Source organism: Eurytemora carolleeae, unplaced genomic scaffold (assembly GCF_000591075.1).
Source record: "Eurytemora carolleeae unplaced genomic scaffold, Eaff_2.0 scaffold171, whole genome shotgun sequence".
Lineage (NCBI taxonomy): Eukaryota > Metazoa > Arthropoda > Copepoda > Calanoida > Temoridae > Eurytemora > Eurytemora carolleeae.
This window is the reverse complement of record NW_019396135.1, coordinates 105,285-125,862: the sequence shown is the minus strand read 5'-3', so window position 1 is coordinate 125,862 and position 20,578 is coordinate 105,285. Positions and strand designations below refer to the sequence as shown.

Below are 20,578 nucleotides of genomic sequence, written 5' to 3'. Positions count from 1 at the left end.
TTAGAAACTGAATACAAATTTTTTCAGCCAGTTAAAAATAAACATAATGACCAGAATTGAAACACCAAATTGAAAAAAAAGTACTATCGTGCCAAGCATAAAACATGGCCAGCCCTTTTTAAAATTCATTAGTTGAGTATTAAAATTCGATTTTATTTTGTTCCAATATAATAGAAGATAATCCAGCTCAAGTCAAATACTACTTAAATATTATTTGACATTTTCATATTTTCACAAATGTTTAAATTAGAATAAATATGCAGAAATACAAAGTTAACAAATTGATTCCTGAACCAAATTATTTATTTTTGATTCCAATATTTGTTTGTTTGTGTCAGTTTGCTGCACCCGGGACTAAATCTTTATTCTAGGCTGAAGGATGAAAGTGCACACAAAATTTACTTTGGTTGCACAAACTTTGTTGAAGGAAAAGTAAGTTATAGCTGCAATATCCATCAAGATTCAAGATACAGCACATCTTACAGAAACTAAAGTTTCTGTATTAAATCAAATCAAAGATGGATCCGAAAGGAGAATCAAAATAGAACTCCCAAAATGCCTTCTAGGAAACATGCACCACCATGCAAAATATGCTGCGTTGTTCCCAAGCAGTAGCAAGCCAAAGTAAAGGGTGTTGTAACTATAAATATTATAATTATTTATAATTATTTGTTGGTTTGTTTAAACCAAAAACATCAAAAGACTGAACTTCTTGAGCCAAATGTTTGCAAAATACCTGACTTGACCCTAAGGATTGTTGATTGGCTATATAAAAATAGGCTCAGTCACGTAAATCTATTTGCATGAAAAAGCTCCAAATAAAAAATTGTAAATATTACTGAAGAGAGAAAAAGTATTCATTATCTATCTCCAGGGAAGTATGTTGGTCATTTTTACCTGGAGTGTGTGAAGTTGGAGCAGGAATAGTTAAACAAAAGTTTTCAAGTTTGTCCAAGTTAGTTACACAGTTTGAATATGATTAAGGAACAGAACCCAAACAAACAAAATGTTTGCGGCAAAACAAAAAATCTACCCCCCCCCCCCCCCTGCAAGATTACGGCAGAAAAAAATATTTAAAAGGTCAAGATTTTATCCTTAGATCCTATCTAATCTTTAACAAATTTCTACAAAATGTTCCATTTAAAATGCATAAAAATATATGAAAACTAGTGCGAATCCAACTTAACCTAAAATATAAAATTTTTTGAATTCTTAGTGAATGAAAAATTTACATTTGAAGTGTACAACCTTGAAACACTAGAAGTTCGTCGATAAAAACTCTGTCTATCGTTTGGGGACATGAATCCTCTTTAGGTCTCTTTTATCCTATGAAACCAAAATCGATAACACATAGTCCAGTATTGTTGAGTATCCTTCTGCTGTCCTTGTGAACAGTCCTGTTGTTAGATTTGGGTCTGCGTTCACAATCTTCATGCAGTTTATAGCTACAAAATCTTGGAGAAGTCAGCCTATCAAACCTTATTTAGCAATGTATGTGCTTCAAGTTTAAAGTAAGACAATATTTCAAATAAAACAATTTAATTTCTTTAGTTTTTGCTAAACTAAAGAAATAAAAATTCTATCCAATAAGCTTTTAGTATATTTAATAAATAAAAAATATTAAAAAAATATTAAAATATTAGAATAGATTAAAATATTAATTTAAATTTTAGAATTTATCAGTTTCTTTGAAGCTTCTGATACACTTTACATAAATTTATAAAGTTTCGCATCATTTACTAGAAAAGTTTTACTTCAGCAAATTTGTTAACCCTATTCCTGCTGGGGGGGGGATACATTTGACCCTCCCCCCTGTAGTTTATTTACATAACTCAAAAAGTATTGGTCTAAGACTTTTTCTAAATGATAATAGCCCTCCCTTCTAAAACCGGGCTTTTATACTAACTGCCTGAGTCCTCAGGCATACTACATGTCTGAATGACTACTTTTTCAGTTGTCTTAAGAAAGCCTATGACCTAAGGAAGCAGATCGCACAAGTTTTGCAAAAATAATTTGCACATTTTTAGTTTTTCCAAATTACACAAAAGGTTATTAATTTTTACACAATTTTTGTTGTTGCATATTTGAGGTATTGTCAAGGACTCTTTAAAAATGTATAATTTATCCTTTTTTAGACCCTATTTTTGCAAACATTTTTACTAAATGACTGGAGTTTACAAAGAAAATTCACTTATTGCAAATTTTCAATTTTTTTTTGCAGATTCTTAATGTATCATTTGTCATATTTGGACATCAAAAAAAAATTTAGAGGGGGGTGGGGGTCAAAATAAGTGGGTCCACGAATCCAGATCCACAGAGCAAAATAGCAACCAAAAGCTGTAAAAAAAACCTTCGTGTTTTCAAACCCGAAATCTGAACTGTTGAAAAAAGAAAGATAATTAAAAATGTCCTAATCTCTCCATGGTTCATCAAGTTTTGGCATAAAAATAAGAAAAAAGAAAAAAAGAAAATAATATGAAAATTCTAGTTTAAAAAAAAAATGGTTTATCGACAAATTCTCAGAATTAAGTCGACTTAAATATAGGAACGATCTCAGTTTAATTGCTTCTATCATCATTCAAGTAAAAAAAATAGGTTGGTCTATGAAAGGTCAAAACTCGAACAAAAAATGTTTTGTTAGTTTGGTTTTTATGAAACCTACATAAGAATCCTGTTGTTGATGAAATTAAATAATGTTCTTACCAACATGAACTATATTCTATATAGTTTTTTTTTCTCCTGAAACCACAAAAGAGGGAAATGTTTAATGTTTTCTTTTTAAATATTTAACCTTTAGTAACACAATGAAAAAGAAATATCTTTCAATATATTCCAGCAAAATTCAAATCATGCAGAAACCGATAAAAAGAACATTATTATAATGGCGTGAACACTGTTCCCGACACCTCTTTTTTACCATGAATACATTAAAAATGATGGCGACTAATTTGTTTCTTTACATGCACTGTGGCGCGTTAGAATTTTAACGATGTGAGAAACCTATCGCAGTGCACACCTCCCGGTAAAGGTGTTTAAATAATTGTTTTATTAAGCACCCCCTTCAGTTCACACTAAACCATTCATTTTTCAACTAGGGAAGCTTATGTTTCTAATTATACTTTTTAAGAGATAGAATATTATTCTCTATTGTTTTTGATACATTTTTTACATCTCTTTCTTAATCCTCTACCATGAACAAAACAAAGAATCCTCAAGTCTAATAAATTAAGAGACATGAGGGGGGGGAGCATATATCCTAACCTAGCCCACCAAGAGGGGAACCCCGGCGTTTTAAAAAAAAGAAAAACATGGGATATTAGTAAAAATTACACATTTCAAAACTATCAGAATTTTTCCATCTACAACCTCCCCCCCCCCCCCCATTTCATCACAATAATATAACCTACTTTTATTCGTACAATATAAATCCTAAAAGTTTTGTATCTAAACTGTAGAGGATATAAAGGCCAAGTTTAACTCCTTGCCAACTTTTATTTAAGGAAAACAACCGATTGCGATGTGTTCAGAATCAGAATCTAACAAAATTATTCAGAAGAACACTTTGTTCTTCCACAAGTTAATTCCACGCACCGCAGACAATAGTTAAAAAAAACTTTATGATTTAGTAAAATTCATTAAAAATAATAAGAGGAATATAAACTCTATGACAATGATTTTAAAAAGTTGCCATGCTAAAGTTGACCTAATTGTGTATTCCGAGAAAAGCTTTCAAAATGCCAGTAATTTAATACTCCATCTAAAAAGTCTCATGTCAGATTCACATTAGTACCCTTAACAGGCAGGGGGAGGATGTTCGACGCCCCCCCTCTAATTTTTTGTCGTAGCACTCTCATGTTTGACTATGACCGTGAAATTTTGTGAATTTTAATGAAAAGAAATTAAAAGGATTTTTTGTAATTTTTTTTAATGCATAGGGTTGGGTACAGACAGGACGGTAAAAAGTCCGATCTGTGGGAAAAAAATCTAAAATACCCCATAACTTTTTTGTAACTAAAGCTACAGATCTAAAAACTACATTTTTAGGAAGCCCTTGAAAAATGGATGTAGAAACATGTGTCACACTTTGATATTTTTTAAAACAAAAACAAATATTTTTACATTTTTTTCAACCCTAGCACTATTAAAGTTATCTGTCTAATGAGCTGGCCTTGAAAAATTAGACTAAGCATATGTATTTTAACCCTTAACTTTTTTCTCGGGGGGGGGGCCGACTGAATCTATGTATAGACCCCAGGCCATACATAGATTCAGACCCCCCAGCCTTTAAAGAGTTAAAACCTTCGTTTGTGCAAAAAGGATGATGATATTCTGGTTTTCTATCTGAACTTAAATAAAATCCTTCTCTCTGTTGCATAGATAAAAATGTTAGGAATAGATACCATTGTGTATCGGACATGCAGCTCTATATTTGGTAATGGTAGATTGCTTGAAATTACGAATATAGTTTTTAAATTACCTGTAATTTATATGGAACCCATTTCTTCTCCGGGAACATGAGAGGGGTAATGAAGGCAATATTGTTGAAGGATAGATCTATCTTTCTAGACACAAAACACAACCGTTTAACAAGCACAAAAGTTTAAAATAAAATTTGCAACTTTCTCATTCTTTAGCGTAAAATTAAAACTAGAGGTACAAGGTCCCAAAGTCGTACTGTTTGCATGAATTTGACCTTTTCCAATTATGTCTAGCTTTGGGTTTCTGGTTTTTCTATTTATGTTTTAGTTTCGAGAAATGGAAAAAGAAGGTTAAACAAATAACGAATAAAAAAGCTTTCTAAATTAAGTTTAGTATAAAGCATTAGAGAATGCATATTGCATATTGTCTATGGCTCTTTAAGTTGTATTTTCTCAAGAATTTTAGTAATAGAGTTTTAAATGTTTGGTTACGTTTGTGCCTGAGACTAAGACAATCTTCTAAAAGTCCATGAGTCTTGTTCTCTAACTTTACAAGTTTATTGTGACTTAAATCCAGCATTCTAAAACATTCAAATTCACAATCTGTGTTAAAACATATTTTTTTTGGACACCTTAGCAGACTATTTGTCTAAATGTTTAAGATTGTACTTGAATACGGAGGTTGCAGACCCCTAGCCTATATTTTCTAGTTAGGACCGATTTAAAATTTATAGATAAATAATTTCCCCAACCCCGGATATTTAGGGTTAAGTACAAGCAGACCCCTAGCTTAAATTTTCTGTAAGTTAGGACCGATTTAAAATATGTAGATGAATACAAAGGCTGCAGACCCCTAGCTTATATTTTTTATAAGTTAGGACCGATTTAAAATATGTAGATGAATACAAAGGCTGCAGATCCCTAGCTTATATTTTCTATGAGTTAGGACCGATTTAAAATTTATGGATGAATAAATTTCCCCAAATCCCCATTCCCCAGATATTCAGGGTTTAGTACAAAAATTAAACATAAAATTTTCCATAAATATATATCTATATATGCAAAGTCGTAATCTCTTTTTGTTTGTTTGTGTGTCCAATCATAACTCAGGAATCCCTAGACCTAAACTTCTGAACAAAGAACTCGGTAGAACCACGGAAATGTTTTAAGCTTAGTTCACACAAATTCCCAGTTGAGTTGGTAGACTTCTACGGAGAAAGTTAAGTTTCCCGTCAAAGCTGGGTTCCCAAGCTAATTATTTAATAAATACTATTATAATGATACTAACCCTAGAGATACAAGTCCTAGAAAGGCTCCAGGGGAGATGTAGGTAAGATTATTCTCTCTGAGAGTAAGGTTTTGTATCTGTAACATACCATCAAATGCTTGCACAGAAATATTCTTCAGATTGTTCTCAGACAGGGACAAAACTAAAATAAAAATCAGGTTATCTAAGGCTCAGTTCAAAAACTAACTTTTAATTTCTGAAAGTTGAACTTAAAACAATAAATATGGATGACATGCTAATGCAGAGAAAATATGGGTCAGCTTATCTGATCCAACTTACCGACCAATTATATAATTTACAAAATAGGTGGTGAAATTATCAATTTTTAAAGGGATTAATTTCTGCAACGAGATCCACCATTATTTCTGGAGCAGTAACTCGCAGGTTACTTTATTAAATACCCATGATTGAAATTAATAATTTTCAAAATTAAAAACATTGACATCTTATTTTTTCCTTATCATGCACAATGGAAAATGCAAATTTAACAGATGAAATAACCTGATTTGCCAGCTTTAAAGATGAAATAGAATTAATGTAAAGGTAAGCACTGATAGGTTATTCAAGATGTTTTTTTTACCTAAAAGTGATTTTGTCAAATGTTATTAATTTAGATTAATTAAGTTAGTAAAACACAAGTTTCCAAACATAAAAGTTTTGAACTTAACAAAATTAAAGGTAACAAGCAAGAATACTAGCAAAGTATTTAGCAGGTGATTAAGTAAGGAATATTGGACAAGGTACTACCTCCAAGAGCTGGTATTTTCCCAAAAGCAGCTTTCTCCAAAGTTTCTATCGCGTTCCCGTCCATGTTCAAAACTCGCAGAGATCTCAGAGATGCCAATGCCTCCTTAGGTGGTTTACTAAACAATACACTTGTGAGTAAGATCCACAAGCTATGTTTTGTATATTGTATATGTTTTGTATTTTGTACATATTTAGTATATTGTATATGTTTTGTATATTGTATATGTTTTGTATTTTGTATATGTTTTGTATATTGTATATGTTTTGTATTTTATATATATTTTATATATTGTATATATTTTGTATTTTGTATATATTTTGTATATTGTATATATTTTGCATATTGTATTTATTTTGTATATGTTTGTAAAGAATTAAAGAATACGGTAACTGTTTGTTTTTAACAAGTGATAAAGGGTTCATTTCATTTTGATGTCTTTAATTTCTTAGATGTTCTGCCACTTCATCTGGATTCAGAGATCAGCAAAGTTTTGCAGATCCAGAACTATGGTGCTGAATGGATCCGGATCTTAAAAACTGTTTTTGAACAGCAGAATGTTATTGTCCAGTTCAAAATATTTACAATTGTTCCTGTTCATTACAGGAATTTTCTTTTTCCAATTTCTTCTGCCCATTGATGGAAATTTTCCTAACCCTAGCCATGTAACACATTTAAATCAGTGGTAATGTTTAAGATTTTGGTAGGTTAAATGTATTTGAATCGGCAGTGGCGGGTGGGTTTGAATGGAGAGCTTTGGAACTTGAAACGGAAAATATATAAATCAATTCAATTTTCACCGACACTGAAAAAAAGGTAAGAAATTAAATTTATCGTTCTGTATAAATATCTGTTCAAAGATAAAAAATCAAGTCAAGCTCTTAGAAGATAAGCATTTTATGCTTTGGATGTTTATGAGAAGTCCCAGCATTTTTTTTCCAACAGATGATCTGAAAAACACATATTTTACTGTAAAAAAACTGATGACATGTGCAGCAGAAATTTCCTTCCTTTCCCTATTCTATGTGAAGGCAAAGTTATGAAAAGTTAGGAACAGGGATTTATTTATTTATTTATCACCTTGTGTAAACTTTAGTATAAGAACTTGCAAACGTTGAGAGGTGAGCAAATATTATCCTAGAGAAAAAGTTGAGCTTCCATTACGATAAAATGGATAGAAATGTATCCAGAGAAAGCTTTTCAACTTTACAGTTAAGTGTGGGCATCATACAAGGACAATATTTTTTGTAACAAAAAATTGTGGTCGATGTAGAAAGTTGAGAATTATTAATTATCAAAAAAAAAGGAAATGGATATCCAGAAAAAGCTAAAGCCACTTTTTAAAAATGAAGGTTCATTTGGTATTACATTTTAGTCCATTTAAATCTATTAATATCTGGTATTACATTTTAGTCCATTTATATCTATTAATATCTGGTATTACATTTTATTCCATTTATATCTATTAATATTTGGTATTACATTTTATTCCATTTAAATCTATTAATATTTGGTATTACATTTTAGTCCATTTAAATATATTAATATTTTAGTCCATTTAACTTTATTCATATTTGGTATTACATTTTAGTCCATTTAAATCTATTAATATTTGGTATTAAATTTTAGCCCATTTAAATCTATTAATATTTGGTATTACATTTTATTCCATTTAAATATATTAATATTTGGTATTACATTTTAGTCCATTTAACTATATTAATATTTGGTATTACATTTTAGTCCATTTAAATCTATTAATATTTGGTATTACATTTTAGCCCATTTAAATCTATTAATATTTGGTATTACATTTTAGTCCATTTAAACATATTAATATTTGGTATTACATTTTAGTCCATTAAAACATATTAATATTTGGTATTACATTTTAGCCCATTTAAATCTATTAATATTTGGTATTACATTTTAGTACATTTAAATCTATTTATATTTGGTATTACATTTTAGTCCACTAAATCTATTTATATTTGGTATTACATTTTAGTCCATTTACATCATTAATATTTGGTATTACATTTTAGTCCATTTAAATCTATTTATATTTGGTATTACCTTTTAGTCCATTGAAACATATTAACATTAGGTATTACATTTTAGTCCATTTAAATCTATTAATATTTGGTATTACATTTTAGTCCATTTAAATCTATTAATATTTGGTATTACATTTTAGTCCATTACAACATATTAATATTTGGTATTACATTTTAGTCCATTCAAACATATTAATATTTGGTATTACATTTTAGTCCATTTAAATCTATTAATATTTGGTGAATTTGTTTTAAGATCTTACATTAACCATGAAAACAATGTAATGAAAAAGAGGATTTTTTTACTATGAATGAGAGCATTTTTCAGAAAAATATAAAATTGGAAATGAACTTTTATATAAGACAACGTTGCCTAGAGTGCTCTGCTTTTAAATACAGAGGAGGCAATAAATGCACTTGTGTGCCAAAAAAAACATGAGATTAAGCTTTGTTCTTAAATACAAAGAAAAATATTGTTATTACATTGCTGAAGAAAAAATTAGAATTTATAGTGGCTGGAGGAAAGTTTTGTAGGATAACAAACAAACAAGGAAATATAATCTTAGTTTTATCAAATAAAACAAGCTGTGAAAACAAATAAATAAACAATGAACACAAATTGCCAAAACAATGAAACAAAGTTAGAATTATTGTGTTCTGGGATACTGCAGATTATAAAACTAAGCAGAAGAAAGGTGGCAGATATTTTCAAATTACAGTTAAAAGAAAAGTGTATTTTTGTAACTAACATTTTATGATTTTTTAAATCACATTACATAACAAAATCAACTGACATCATGCCAAAAAGACCAAAATAAATGCTTGCGGCTGGGTCAAAACTATAGATAAAGATAGAGTGTGCATAAGACAACATTTTTCATCTTGAAAGATATAAATGTAAAGAGATGTTTTAAAGATATTCCATTATATAGATTAACTAGGTCGGTTGTGAACATTGGCTGTTCTTATGTCATTGAGTACTTGTGGTGTACATGAGTTCTGTAGAGAGAAATTTAAGTTAGTTTAGTCCTTATCATGTCCTTCTTCAGTTCTTGTCAATATGATATATTCCTCAGTGAAATATTGTTGTTCAAATAGTTCCATTCCCGCAGTTATTTTACACTCTATAAAACACCAAACCACCCCGCTTATCATTGAAGTACACTTTGACCCCTAGAAGTATGAGTTCGCAGACTGTACAATTCTTGGTGATTTTGTGTACATAAGCTATCTATGTTTATTTATTCATCTATGGTCAAAACGCCTACAAAAGGAGGCAGAGCTGCCATGATCCCTGTGAAAGTTGAAGAATAACTCTCCTTATAACCATCATCTCTGAGCCACTGCTATTCTGTTTTGATTGCCTACATTTTGATCTCTAATGAAAACTTTTTGGCTTTAACATGTTTATGCTTTTTTTTCGAAAAATCTCAACAAAATACAATAGCTTTTGAGACACAATTAGTATTAAGAAGTCTATAACCTTATTGGGATTAAAAACTTCTATTTCTGTTTTTCTAAATTTAAAAAATTTCTAAATTCCTTAATTGGCAATTAAGAAATCTGTCATTTACCGACCTCTCTAAAAAAAATTTGCGAATCCACAATGATGTTATCAGAAAGAAGTCATTTTAAATCATGGCATGCAATGCAGGGTTTTCAGCAGAATTAAAAAATTTCAATCAATTTGGCTAATGTTCATGTTAAATCTATTTTCATGGAATTAATTATTTTATTAATATTTGAAGACTTCTGGAGACTACTGAAGGGTTCTCAGTTTTTCCCCTGAGAAAAATAAATCTACCAAATTTAATCAGAGTGTTAGTGACGCCCTACTTAACATTTAAAAAAATGAAGTGACTAGTGAAACTTTATTCTAAAATTTGTAGAAATTTATAAACTTAAGAAAAACATCCATTTATAAAATTACTTTTTCATAACTTTTTTATATCCATTTAAGCTTCCTCTGTCATGTTTGAGAGGACAGAGAACCAACCAAGGGTAGGAGTAGAAGTAATGATGCATTGTTGAAAGTCCAGGGTAGGCAACTGAGTCAAGAAGACAGGTTGGTGGACGGTCAATGATTGCTCCAATAGCAGTTTCATCAGGATGTTCCCATTTATCACCAGGAAGCCCAGCAAGATGCTGCCACACAAATCCATTCAAAACACCCTGATCATAAAGGACCTGAATGGGTAAAACAGCTGCACAATCTTGATCTGGGGTGTAGTTGTACTGTATATAGTGATCACCCATACCAAGGAAGCAGTAATGGTCATACCAGTCAGAGTTAGCATCAGCTTCATCCTGAGTAAGAGGAGCTGCATATAGTTGGTCAGGAGTGGCTCCAACCTGAAAGAGAAGTCTGTCTCCAGTGCCAAATCTGTTGAAATCATCCTCAGTCCTGCCCCCATTGCAGATAACCTCAGGGTCAACAAAGTATGCGGTGGTGAAGTAAGCTGGCTCTCCAAAAAAGTCTCCAGACTGGTAGATTGGGAGATTGGCAAAGTTTCCAACAGATTCATCTACATCAGATTTCAGAAGACCAGATTGAACACCTGCAATATATCCAGCATCATCATAAATCATGAGTAGAGAGGGATCTGCAGGATCTGCATATCTGTGTCCCAACCATTGTCCATCACAGGATCCTATTAAGGTCCATCCATCCTTTTCTGCTTCAGCAACAGTTCTTGGACGATCATGGAAAGCTGATCCAAAAATGTTAAATCCCCAAGTAGTCTTCAAGGCTGGCCATTCTCCTGCCGCCACCACAATACTCAGCAAAGGAAAAAGTTTAAATAGAAACATGTCCCTAAACTGTTTCCTGAGAACTAAAATTGCCAGATAATGTTTCTCATTTTATAGGAAAAGTAAACATACGTTCTTATCATGTTAGTAAAATTTACAAATTTGAAGGTACGTATCAGCTCTCCTGACCTCAGGCAAAAACATGCATTTTTCATAATTCCAAAACATCATTTAAACTAATGGATAATTTCTTTACTAAAATCCGAATAACAAGCAAACCAAAAAAAGGCAAATTTACCAAACAGCTGTGTGCCCTCCAAACAGCTGTGTGCCCTGTTATAAGTACAAATTAACCCTATTCTTTACTGGAAATCTTTACTAGATAAATTCAATTTAATTTGTTTTGTTAATGGCCAAAGTTGAAATTTGTGAGAATAAGGCATGGTAATGATGACTTACTGAATGATGCAACGCCATGTTTTCATTTTTTAATTTTTATTTAAAAAACAAGTAAGTGGAATGGATCTTCACATATCTACAGGCTATTTACAATTACATATTGGTTGTGGTACAAGAGGTATGGTCAATGGTCATATTTGCTCATAATACTTCTTAGTTCTGGTGTTGAGTAAAACTCTAAAAAATTTCAAAGTCAACTAAGTCATAGAAATAGAAGTAATTTAGATTCTTTATAGTATTCTCAAATGTTTATTTAAAAAGCATTTATTTAATGGAAATTATGAAATTATCTAGCAAAAAAAATTACATTAAAACTGAGAAACATGATGCATCTTTAGATAAAAAGGAAATGTTTTGTAAGCTCAAATGCAGAAACAAAACTTACCTTCTAAAGTCTCTGATTTTATAATATGCAAAATTGTCCCCCCCCCCCCCTCAATTTGATGAATAAAAAAATCTTCAATTTAGTATCAAAATTTAAAAAATCATAGATTCAGGGATTCTGTTTTCTTTCTTATGTTTAGATAAGAATGTGATACATCATCTAAGTGTAAAATATGTTAGTATTTTCTTATCATATAACATAATGCACGAGTACATACACTTCCTGACCCTAAAGTATGAACAACAACAAAACTTAGTACAAGGCAGTGTTTAGGATCCAACATTTAAATTTGATAAGAAGTTAATTTATCTTATTTTTCTGAACTTAACCAAAATAATTGGAATATGTCAAAATTAATTTAAAATGGCACTTGATACTTGACAGAACACTTTTAGTCACCACTAAACTGTTCAAAAGTTCCACTTAGGGATGGATCATTTACAATTAAAAAAAAAATGATTGATTTGTTTTGAGCGTGACAAATGAAACAAAAAAGACAATCTTTTTTTTGAAAACTGAAATCAATCCTTTGTTTACAAACTTGCACTTAGATATTATGTGAAATTTGAATCAACAAAAATATGTTAAAGAACGAAAATATGAAGGCTTAAATGACTGTTGACAAATTCATATTACTGTGAAAAGTCTGTAATATGCATAATTGGTAATTAAAAAATGCCTATAGCTTGACTTGTGCTAAAAAAACAAAGCTGCATAGAAACGTCTTGAACCCAGAATCTGCATTGATAGGTATTCAAATGTGATTTTAACAGTCTTATATCTTAGAAGATTAAAGAATTTCTACAAGACCAGACAAGCAACACACTGGCAGTCATTTGTCCTATTATATTCAGAAAGATGAACACTTCTATAATCTTCTTACATTCATAACTTATTACCAATTTTAAAATAACGGCTCTGCTTGATAAAACAAATTGTTATCAAATAAATATTTTAATTAAATTTTTTTTCATTATGTAGTGCAAATTTGAGTAGGAGCGAATTAAACATTCAAGTCTTTATTGTAGCGAGAGAAAAAGTCTTTAATTTATTACTTTTAATAAATGTTGCGATTAAAATTTCGAATCAAAAGTCTAAGCTATTTGAAGAGAGTAGATGTCTATCATTGTAATATACTCATTGCATAGAAGGAAATCTTGGTTAGTGAATATCATACAGAGCGTCCCATATCATATTAGATTATCTCCAATCTTTAACGCCAAAATACGCACATAATACTCGAAAAACCAAGCATTTTCTGTAAGAAAATTTTTCTATTAGCCTTATTAATTTTTTCAAAATGATTCATTCATATTAAATTTTCTGATTTGTCCCCCAAATCGCAATTTAGACCCATTGCCGCAGTCTAATTTGATGTATGACACCCTGTATAAAGTTTATGAGAATAATTTTTCCATCTGGTATATTGCAAGTTATAATGACGACAATATAAATCGCAACAATAATTTGGAAAGTATGCTAAACCAAATAATAGTCAATGACCCGAATAGTCGTATTTATTCTGTCTGTTCCAATTAAGTATTTATTCACTTTGGGTTAAAAAAAATAATGTTAAAAATTCTTTCTCTTAAATTTCCGACCATTTCATGTGGGTCCGGCAAATGAAATGTATCACGTACATAGTCTGTATTAATAAGAATATTTAAACTTTAATAAAAAATTTACATATTCACACAAATTAAATATAACTCTTACCTGATGTTATTGTATTTTAAACTAAAAAAGAACAAAAAAGTTGTTTAAAAAAACTTTTACAAGGTAAAGCAAAATCAAGAAAATAAATGCTTAGAGTAATTATTAAAACTTAAATTTCAAAGCCCACTAAAACAGACATAAAGAAAGAAGGAGATAAAAAATTGTTTATTTAGACAAAGATTAAAAGGTAAAAGTTGTATCTGGTTGCAGTGCAAGAAAGTTGTATCAATTATCTAAGAACTTATGATGTTCTGGACATAATAAATTGCTAGATTCTGCCAGATTTCCCATGTTTTTGTTTATGTTTTCTTGTTCCCTGAGGTACTGCAAACTATTGAGATTGTCAAATTTTCCTCCCTCCAGATTATCTCCAATAAGATTATTGTCCAAATCTAGAAAAACAAATAACATAAAAATAAAACATTTTTACAATTTTTTTGTCTTAAGAGTTTGATCAGAATTTTTATTTTCCAAAAGAAGTATTATAGAAAATGTTTTTTGTTCAACTTCAGAACAAGGATAAGAACTTTTTGAGTTAACACACACCAAATATATCCTTTATTTTCATGTTTGTTTTAAATTCTATAATATCTACTTTTCATTACTTGAACAAATTTGAATTTTAACAAAATTTTACTAAACCTATAATCATTAACCTTGAGTATGAATTAAAGTAAATCTAACAACATACTGAAAAGCTAACCTCTCAAAATAAAAAAAATTAAATTTATGTTTAAGAAAACACTTTTAAAAAGCTGGAAGACGCGCCCTGAATTTGTAGTTGAAATAATTTAACTTACTCAAAGAGATCAAAGAATTCATGACGGGCCAGGACTGTTTGCCTTTAATATCAACTATCTAAACATGGAGATTAATATATTAAAATGTTTGTTTTATATATTCATTCACTCAAATCTTGAATCTATGAATGTTCCAGAGGACAAAAATCATGTTTATACTTTTTTATTGAAATTCTATATATGGACATTCCTATAAGTCTTCATGCACTATGATCAAATATCATTAGATTCTTTTTCAAGAAATATAGCACATAAAAATATTGCAATTTCCTTTTTAAGTCCATAATCCCCTTACGCCCCCCCTCCCTCCTCCTTCTCAATTTAAAATATAATAATATAAATCTAGCCTGGTTGTGGGAGATATGAAGATGGTTTAGAGAAATCGGCGGACTGGGACAAGATTACATTATATTACATTTGTAACAACAGTCAACATAAATAAAAACAAAATAAAGAAACATGGAAACTAAAGAAATACACAATGTCTAAGAAACCAAAACATATAAACTAAATAGGCCTTAGAAATAGACAATTAGTTCTATGGCTAATTTTTTTAAGGTTAACTCATTTTTGTATGCAGAAAAATATAAAATGACTTTTTCTTAAAAAGCAATGTTTCAAGAAAAGTTTTAAAAGTATGAGTGATACGACAATACAACCTTAATAAAACTATATTACAGATCTTTAAAAAGATAATACAAGCCAATAACTGAAAATATTATTTGTAGATGAAAAAAAATCGACGACATTTTTAGTGTAATAAAGCAAATTTCAAAATATCCTTTCTAATTCTAAAAACAAAAACTGTACCACCACTAGAAAATTAATTCATTAAACTTCAAATTTTTATTTTATATCAAGTCGATTATAATATATTCCTTGGTATTTCATCAAGTAGATTATAGTCTAGGTAAAGTGTTCGGAGACTCTGTAGTCCTGATAGTCCTCCTCGTTTTATACTATTCAGGAAAACATTTGAAGATGAAGAATTTTTATTAGCAATTGTTTGACTTTAACGTTTTTATTTTTCATATTGTAAGTATAATTCTTAGTTATCATATTGTACTAGAACCGAAAATTCAAAAATTATTTAAGAATGAAGATTAAAAACGCCCAAAAAGTCACAACTTTTTTATTTATCCGAGAAATCAAAGAATCTGAAAAATCTAAATTGTAAATTTAAAAAAAAACAAAAAAAAACAAGATTGTTAATGTTGATACATCTAAATTATAAAATTATAGCAATAATATATACTCAAGTCTAAGAAAAAGAGGGACTGCTAATGCAACTTTAAGTATGGAATCTGTAGCTGTAAATAGATAAATGTTTTTTATATATATTTGTAATACTGCAATGAGAACAGATCCAGATCCACCATTAGATTATGATTCATGGTTTCCGTTCCTTGTAAGATTATTATGGGACAAGTCCAGCTCTAGCACAGTTGGCAACTTTCCTAGGATACAATCATACTTAGAGAACATATCATCTTAACCTCAGTCAATATAATCAGTACATAGTACACACTGGGGTACCCAGGATACAATCATACTTAGAGTACATCATCATCTTAACTTCAGCCAATATAATCAGTACATAGTACACTCAGGGGCACCCGTACACCATCTTAACCTAAGCCAATATTATCAGAGCTGGGAACTTTTGAATGTGATATCCTTAATCCCGATCTGTTAATTAATCTGGAGATTAAATTCATGAGGACAACAAGCAATATTTAATCTGGAGATTAAGAAAAAGAGTGGATCAAGCATTAATCCCGATATCCACCATTCTAAAGTTCCCAGCTCAGTACATAGTACACACAGGGGTCCAGGATACGACAATCATACTTATGAGTACATCATCTTAATTCCTAAGCCAATATAATCAGTATATAGCACAAACTGGGGTACCTAAAATACAATCATACTTATGTACATCATCTTAACCGCAGCCAATATAATCAATACTACACTTGGGTACCCAAGATACAATCATACTTAGAGTAACATCATATTAACCTAAGCCAATATAATCAGTACATAGTACTAACAGGGGTCCAGGATACGATCATACTTAAAGTACATCATATTAACCTAAGCCAATATAATCAGTACATAGTACACACAGGGGTACCTAAGATACAATTATACTTAGAGTACATATCATCTTAACCTCAGCCAATATAATCAGTGCATAGTACACACAGGGGTACCCAGGATACAATCATACTTAGAGTACATCATCTTAACCTCAGCCAATATAATCATGTACATAGTACACACAGGGGTACCCATGATACAATCATACTTAGAGTACATCATCATAACCTAAGCCAATATAATCAGTACATAGTACACACACGGTACCCAGGATACAATCATACTTAGAGTACATTATCTTAACCTCAGCCAATATAATCATGTGCATAGTACACACAGGGGTACCCAGGATACAATCATACTTAGAGTACATCATCATAACCTAAGCCAATATAATCAGAACATAGTACACACAGGGTACCCAGGATACAATCATACTTAGAGTACATATCATCTTAACCTCAGCCAATATAATCAGAACATAGTACACACAGGGTACCCAGGATACAATCATACTTAGAGTACACATCTTAACCTCAGCCAATATAATCATGTACATAGTACACACAGGGTACCCAGGATACAATCATACTTAGAGTACATCATCATAACCTAAGCCAATATAATCAGTACATAGCACACACAGGGGCACCCAGGATAAAATCATACTTAGAGTACATCATCTTAACTTCAGCAAATATAATCAGTACATAGCACACACAGGGGCACCCAGGATAAAATCATACTTAGAGTGCATCATCTTAACTTCAGCCAATATAATCAGTACATAGCACACACAGAAAAATAAATAGTGAAAAGTAAGAAGTGGATAGCAAAAATGTTTTCCCCCTGATTTGAAGAACCGTTTTCTAAAAAAAACATCTTCAATTATTATTTTACAAAGTCTACAACATTTTTTATTTCTTTTTTATTGTTGAAACCGTAATGCTAATTGGGAACAAAATGCTAAGGATCCGAATCTTGAACACTGAAAAAAGCATAAACAAGGACCAAATATTACCAGAGAAACCTAAACATAATAAATATTGAAGAAAATAATACCGAAAGTTGAGGATTCAATCTGTTCTAACTTGTTGTAGCTGAAATCTAAATACCTAAAATAAATGAAAAATGGAATGATCACTCACTCACGTTCAACTGTAAACTCAAGAAATAACAAACGGTTGAAACAGAAGGGCCATATTATAGTGAAAAACCTGGCATGGCCGCGGATATTGTTAATTTTATATTAGAAATATTACTTTGTGAATCTGAAGAGATAAAATAAAAATAGTGACTTTCTTTCAAATGTTTGAATAGAATTTATTTCTAAGATTTTTTTTTTTGATCGAGCATTTACTTCTTGAAAATTGAGATAAAATAATGTTTAATTTCTAGCTAAATCTAAAATAAGGAAAAAAATCACCTAATACTGAATAACGGGGAGAAGACAGCCCTGAATATATCGGTCAGCTGATTGTGTCGGAATGATATAGTGTGCAGCTCATACAGTTTAGGAAACGAATTCTAAAATTATTGAGTTTAACTATCTTCAGATGATTCAGCAGTTTCTCAGTTGGAGTGCAAATCTATAATAAATGGGACTCCAAGTCTAATTTTACTTTAACAAGGGTTCCCAAGTCTAATTTTACTTTAACAAGGGTTCCCAAGTCTAATTTTACTTTAACAAGGGTTCCCAAGTCTAATTTTGCCTACAAAACATCCAAAACGCATCAAGGGATATTTTGATGCAAAATTAGTCGAGAAGTTGTAAAAAAGTAGTTTATACAATTTTATCGTCTTTTGAGATGAACATAAGGGATTTATTTCATAATAACTTCACAGAGCGGGTCCTTATTTTACTTAATTGTCCTAAGGTAAATAAAGTAACTAAGCGTACCTCTGATTCATAGGTCATGTAGGTAAAAAAGCGGTAAAAGTAAAGTTATTATAGAAATTATAACAAAACAATTTATGAAAAAAAAATGTTACCCTAGGAATCTCCTGAATCAAATTATATGATAAATCTAGAACTGTTATACCACTCTGATACTTCATTGGAACCTAAAGAACAGTTCATTCAATCATTGTTAATCCTATACCACTCTGATACTTCATAGGAACCTAAACATGCAGTTTATACAATCATTGTTGATCTTATACCACTCTGATGCTACATTGGAACCTTAACAACAGTTTATTAAATCATTGTTGATCTCATACTTATATGAAACTTCATCAGAACTTAAACATGCAGTTTATTCAATCATTGTTAATCTTATATAACTCTGGATATCACATTGGAACCTAAACATGCAGTTTAAACAATCATTGTTGATCTTATACCACTCTGATACTTCATAGGAACCTTAACAACAGTTTATTCAATCATTATTAATCTTATATAACTCTGGATATCACATTAGAGCCTAAACATGCAGTTTATACAATAACTTTCAATCTAATACCACTCTGATACTTCATTGGAACCTTGACATGCAGTTTACACAATCATTGTTAATTATTGTTATGCGGAAAGGTCAGAGTGACAACCAGCAGACGAGAAGAGATTAAGAGCAGTCTTAAGAGTTGTGAAAACAGGTTATAACCCTCCTACCCTAGCAGCTTTAGCTCAAAACAATGATAACACAAATGACGACATAGAAACCAGAGATAGAAATCAGAAAAAAACATTGAAGAATCTACATAAAATGATTTAAGGCACCTTAAAATGAAAAACCTCGACTTCATGCAAATAAAAACAATCATTTAAATATAAATCCTAGAGCAAAATGATAGTTAAAGGTTAAAATATAATATTTAACAACAATTATTTAAGGTCGTGTTTTACAATTTAATCAAAGATACACATGATTCATAAGTTCAGGAAAATAAAATAAAAAAGAAAGTTGCTGATTTGGCTTTTCAACTCTCCATGAATTAAATACACTGATGATAAAAGAAATCTAAAATTGAAAAGGTTTTCTCGGACTTAAGAGTTTTTGCTCTAAACCTAGTGTTTGTGCAGAATTTTTGTCTATTCATCAGAAATTTTAAAGATAAAATATTAAAAAAAATAAAATTCAGTCACGAATGCTTTAGCTTATCATTTTTTACACAGCCCTCAGAGACTGCAAAGTGCAGATATAAAAAATTTGTGAACAAATGTTTTTATTAAATTCTTAGTTTCTGGAGACATAGCTTTAAATGTAATGATCTAAAATGAAGAGACTCTCAACAATATTTTTTTATATTTTTTACCTGGGACATTTTGGTATGCTGGTTTACCTGGACATATTGGTGAGCTGGTTTACCTGGAAAATATTGGTGAGTTGGTTTACCTGTGATATTGGTGAGCTGGTTTTCCTCGAACAGATTGTTGAGCTGGTTTACCCAGGACACTGTTGAGCTGGTTAGTCAAGGATATATTAGTGAGCTGGTTTATCTGAGACCTATTGGTGAGCTGGTTTACCTGGGACATATAGGTAAGCTGGTTTACCATGGACATATTGGTGAGCTGGTTTACCTGGTACATATTGGTGAGCTGGTTTATCTGAGACATATTCGTGAGCTGGTTTACCTGGGACATATTGGTGGACTGGTTTACCTTGGACATATTGGTGAGCTGGTTTACCTGGGACATATTGGTGAGCTGGTTTACCTGGGACATATTGGTGAAATGGTTTATCAAAGACATATTAATGAGCTGGTTTACCTGGGACATATTGGTGAGGTGGTTTATCAAGGACATATTAATGAGCTGGTTTACATGGGACTTATTGGTGAGCTGGTTTACCTTGGAAAATATTAATGAGCTGGTTTATGTGGGACATATTGGTGAGCTGGTTTACCTAAG

At 30.8% G+C, this 20,578-nt stretch overlaps 1 protein-coding gene across 1 annotated transcript in view; it reads right to left on the bottom strand.

Moving 5' to 3' along the window:
• LOC111695981 (chaoptin) overlaps nucleotides 1-20,578 on the bottom strand; it is a 114,197-nt gene that overhangs the window by 16,703 nt on the left and 76,916 nt on the right. The window contains exons 19-31 of the mRNA XM_023465479.1: nucleotides 18,715-18,786; nucleotides 18,149-18,249; nucleotides 17,785-17,837; nucleotides 16,025-16,076; nucleotides 15,498-15,578; nucleotides 14,967-15,009; nucleotides 14,620-14,677; nucleotides 14,136-14,211; nucleotides 13,820-13,840; nucleotides 6,454-6,569; nucleotides 5,707-5,848; nucleotides 4,919-4,999; nucleotides 4,478-4,562 (exon numbers count right to left, since the gene is read on the bottom strand). Of these exons, the coding sequence (XP_023321247.1) occupies nucleotides 4,478-4,562; nucleotides 4,919-4,999; nucleotides 5,707-5,848; nucleotides 6,454-6,569; nucleotides 13,820-13,840; nucleotides 14,136-14,211; nucleotides 14,620-14,677; nucleotides 14,967-15,009; nucleotides 15,498-15,578; nucleotides 16,025-16,076; nucleotides 17,785-17,837; nucleotides 18,149-18,249; nucleotides 18,715-18,786 (981 nt within the window). The remainder of the gene's footprint in view (nucleotides 1-4,477; nucleotides 4,563-4,918; nucleotides 5,000-5,706; nucleotides 5,849-6,453; nucleotides 6,570-13,819; nucleotides 13,841-14,135; nucleotides 14,212-14,619; nucleotides 14,678-14,966; nucleotides 15,010-15,497; nucleotides 15,579-16,024; nucleotides 16,077-17,784; nucleotides 17,838-18,148; nucleotides 18,250-18,714; nucleotides 18,787-20,578) is intronic.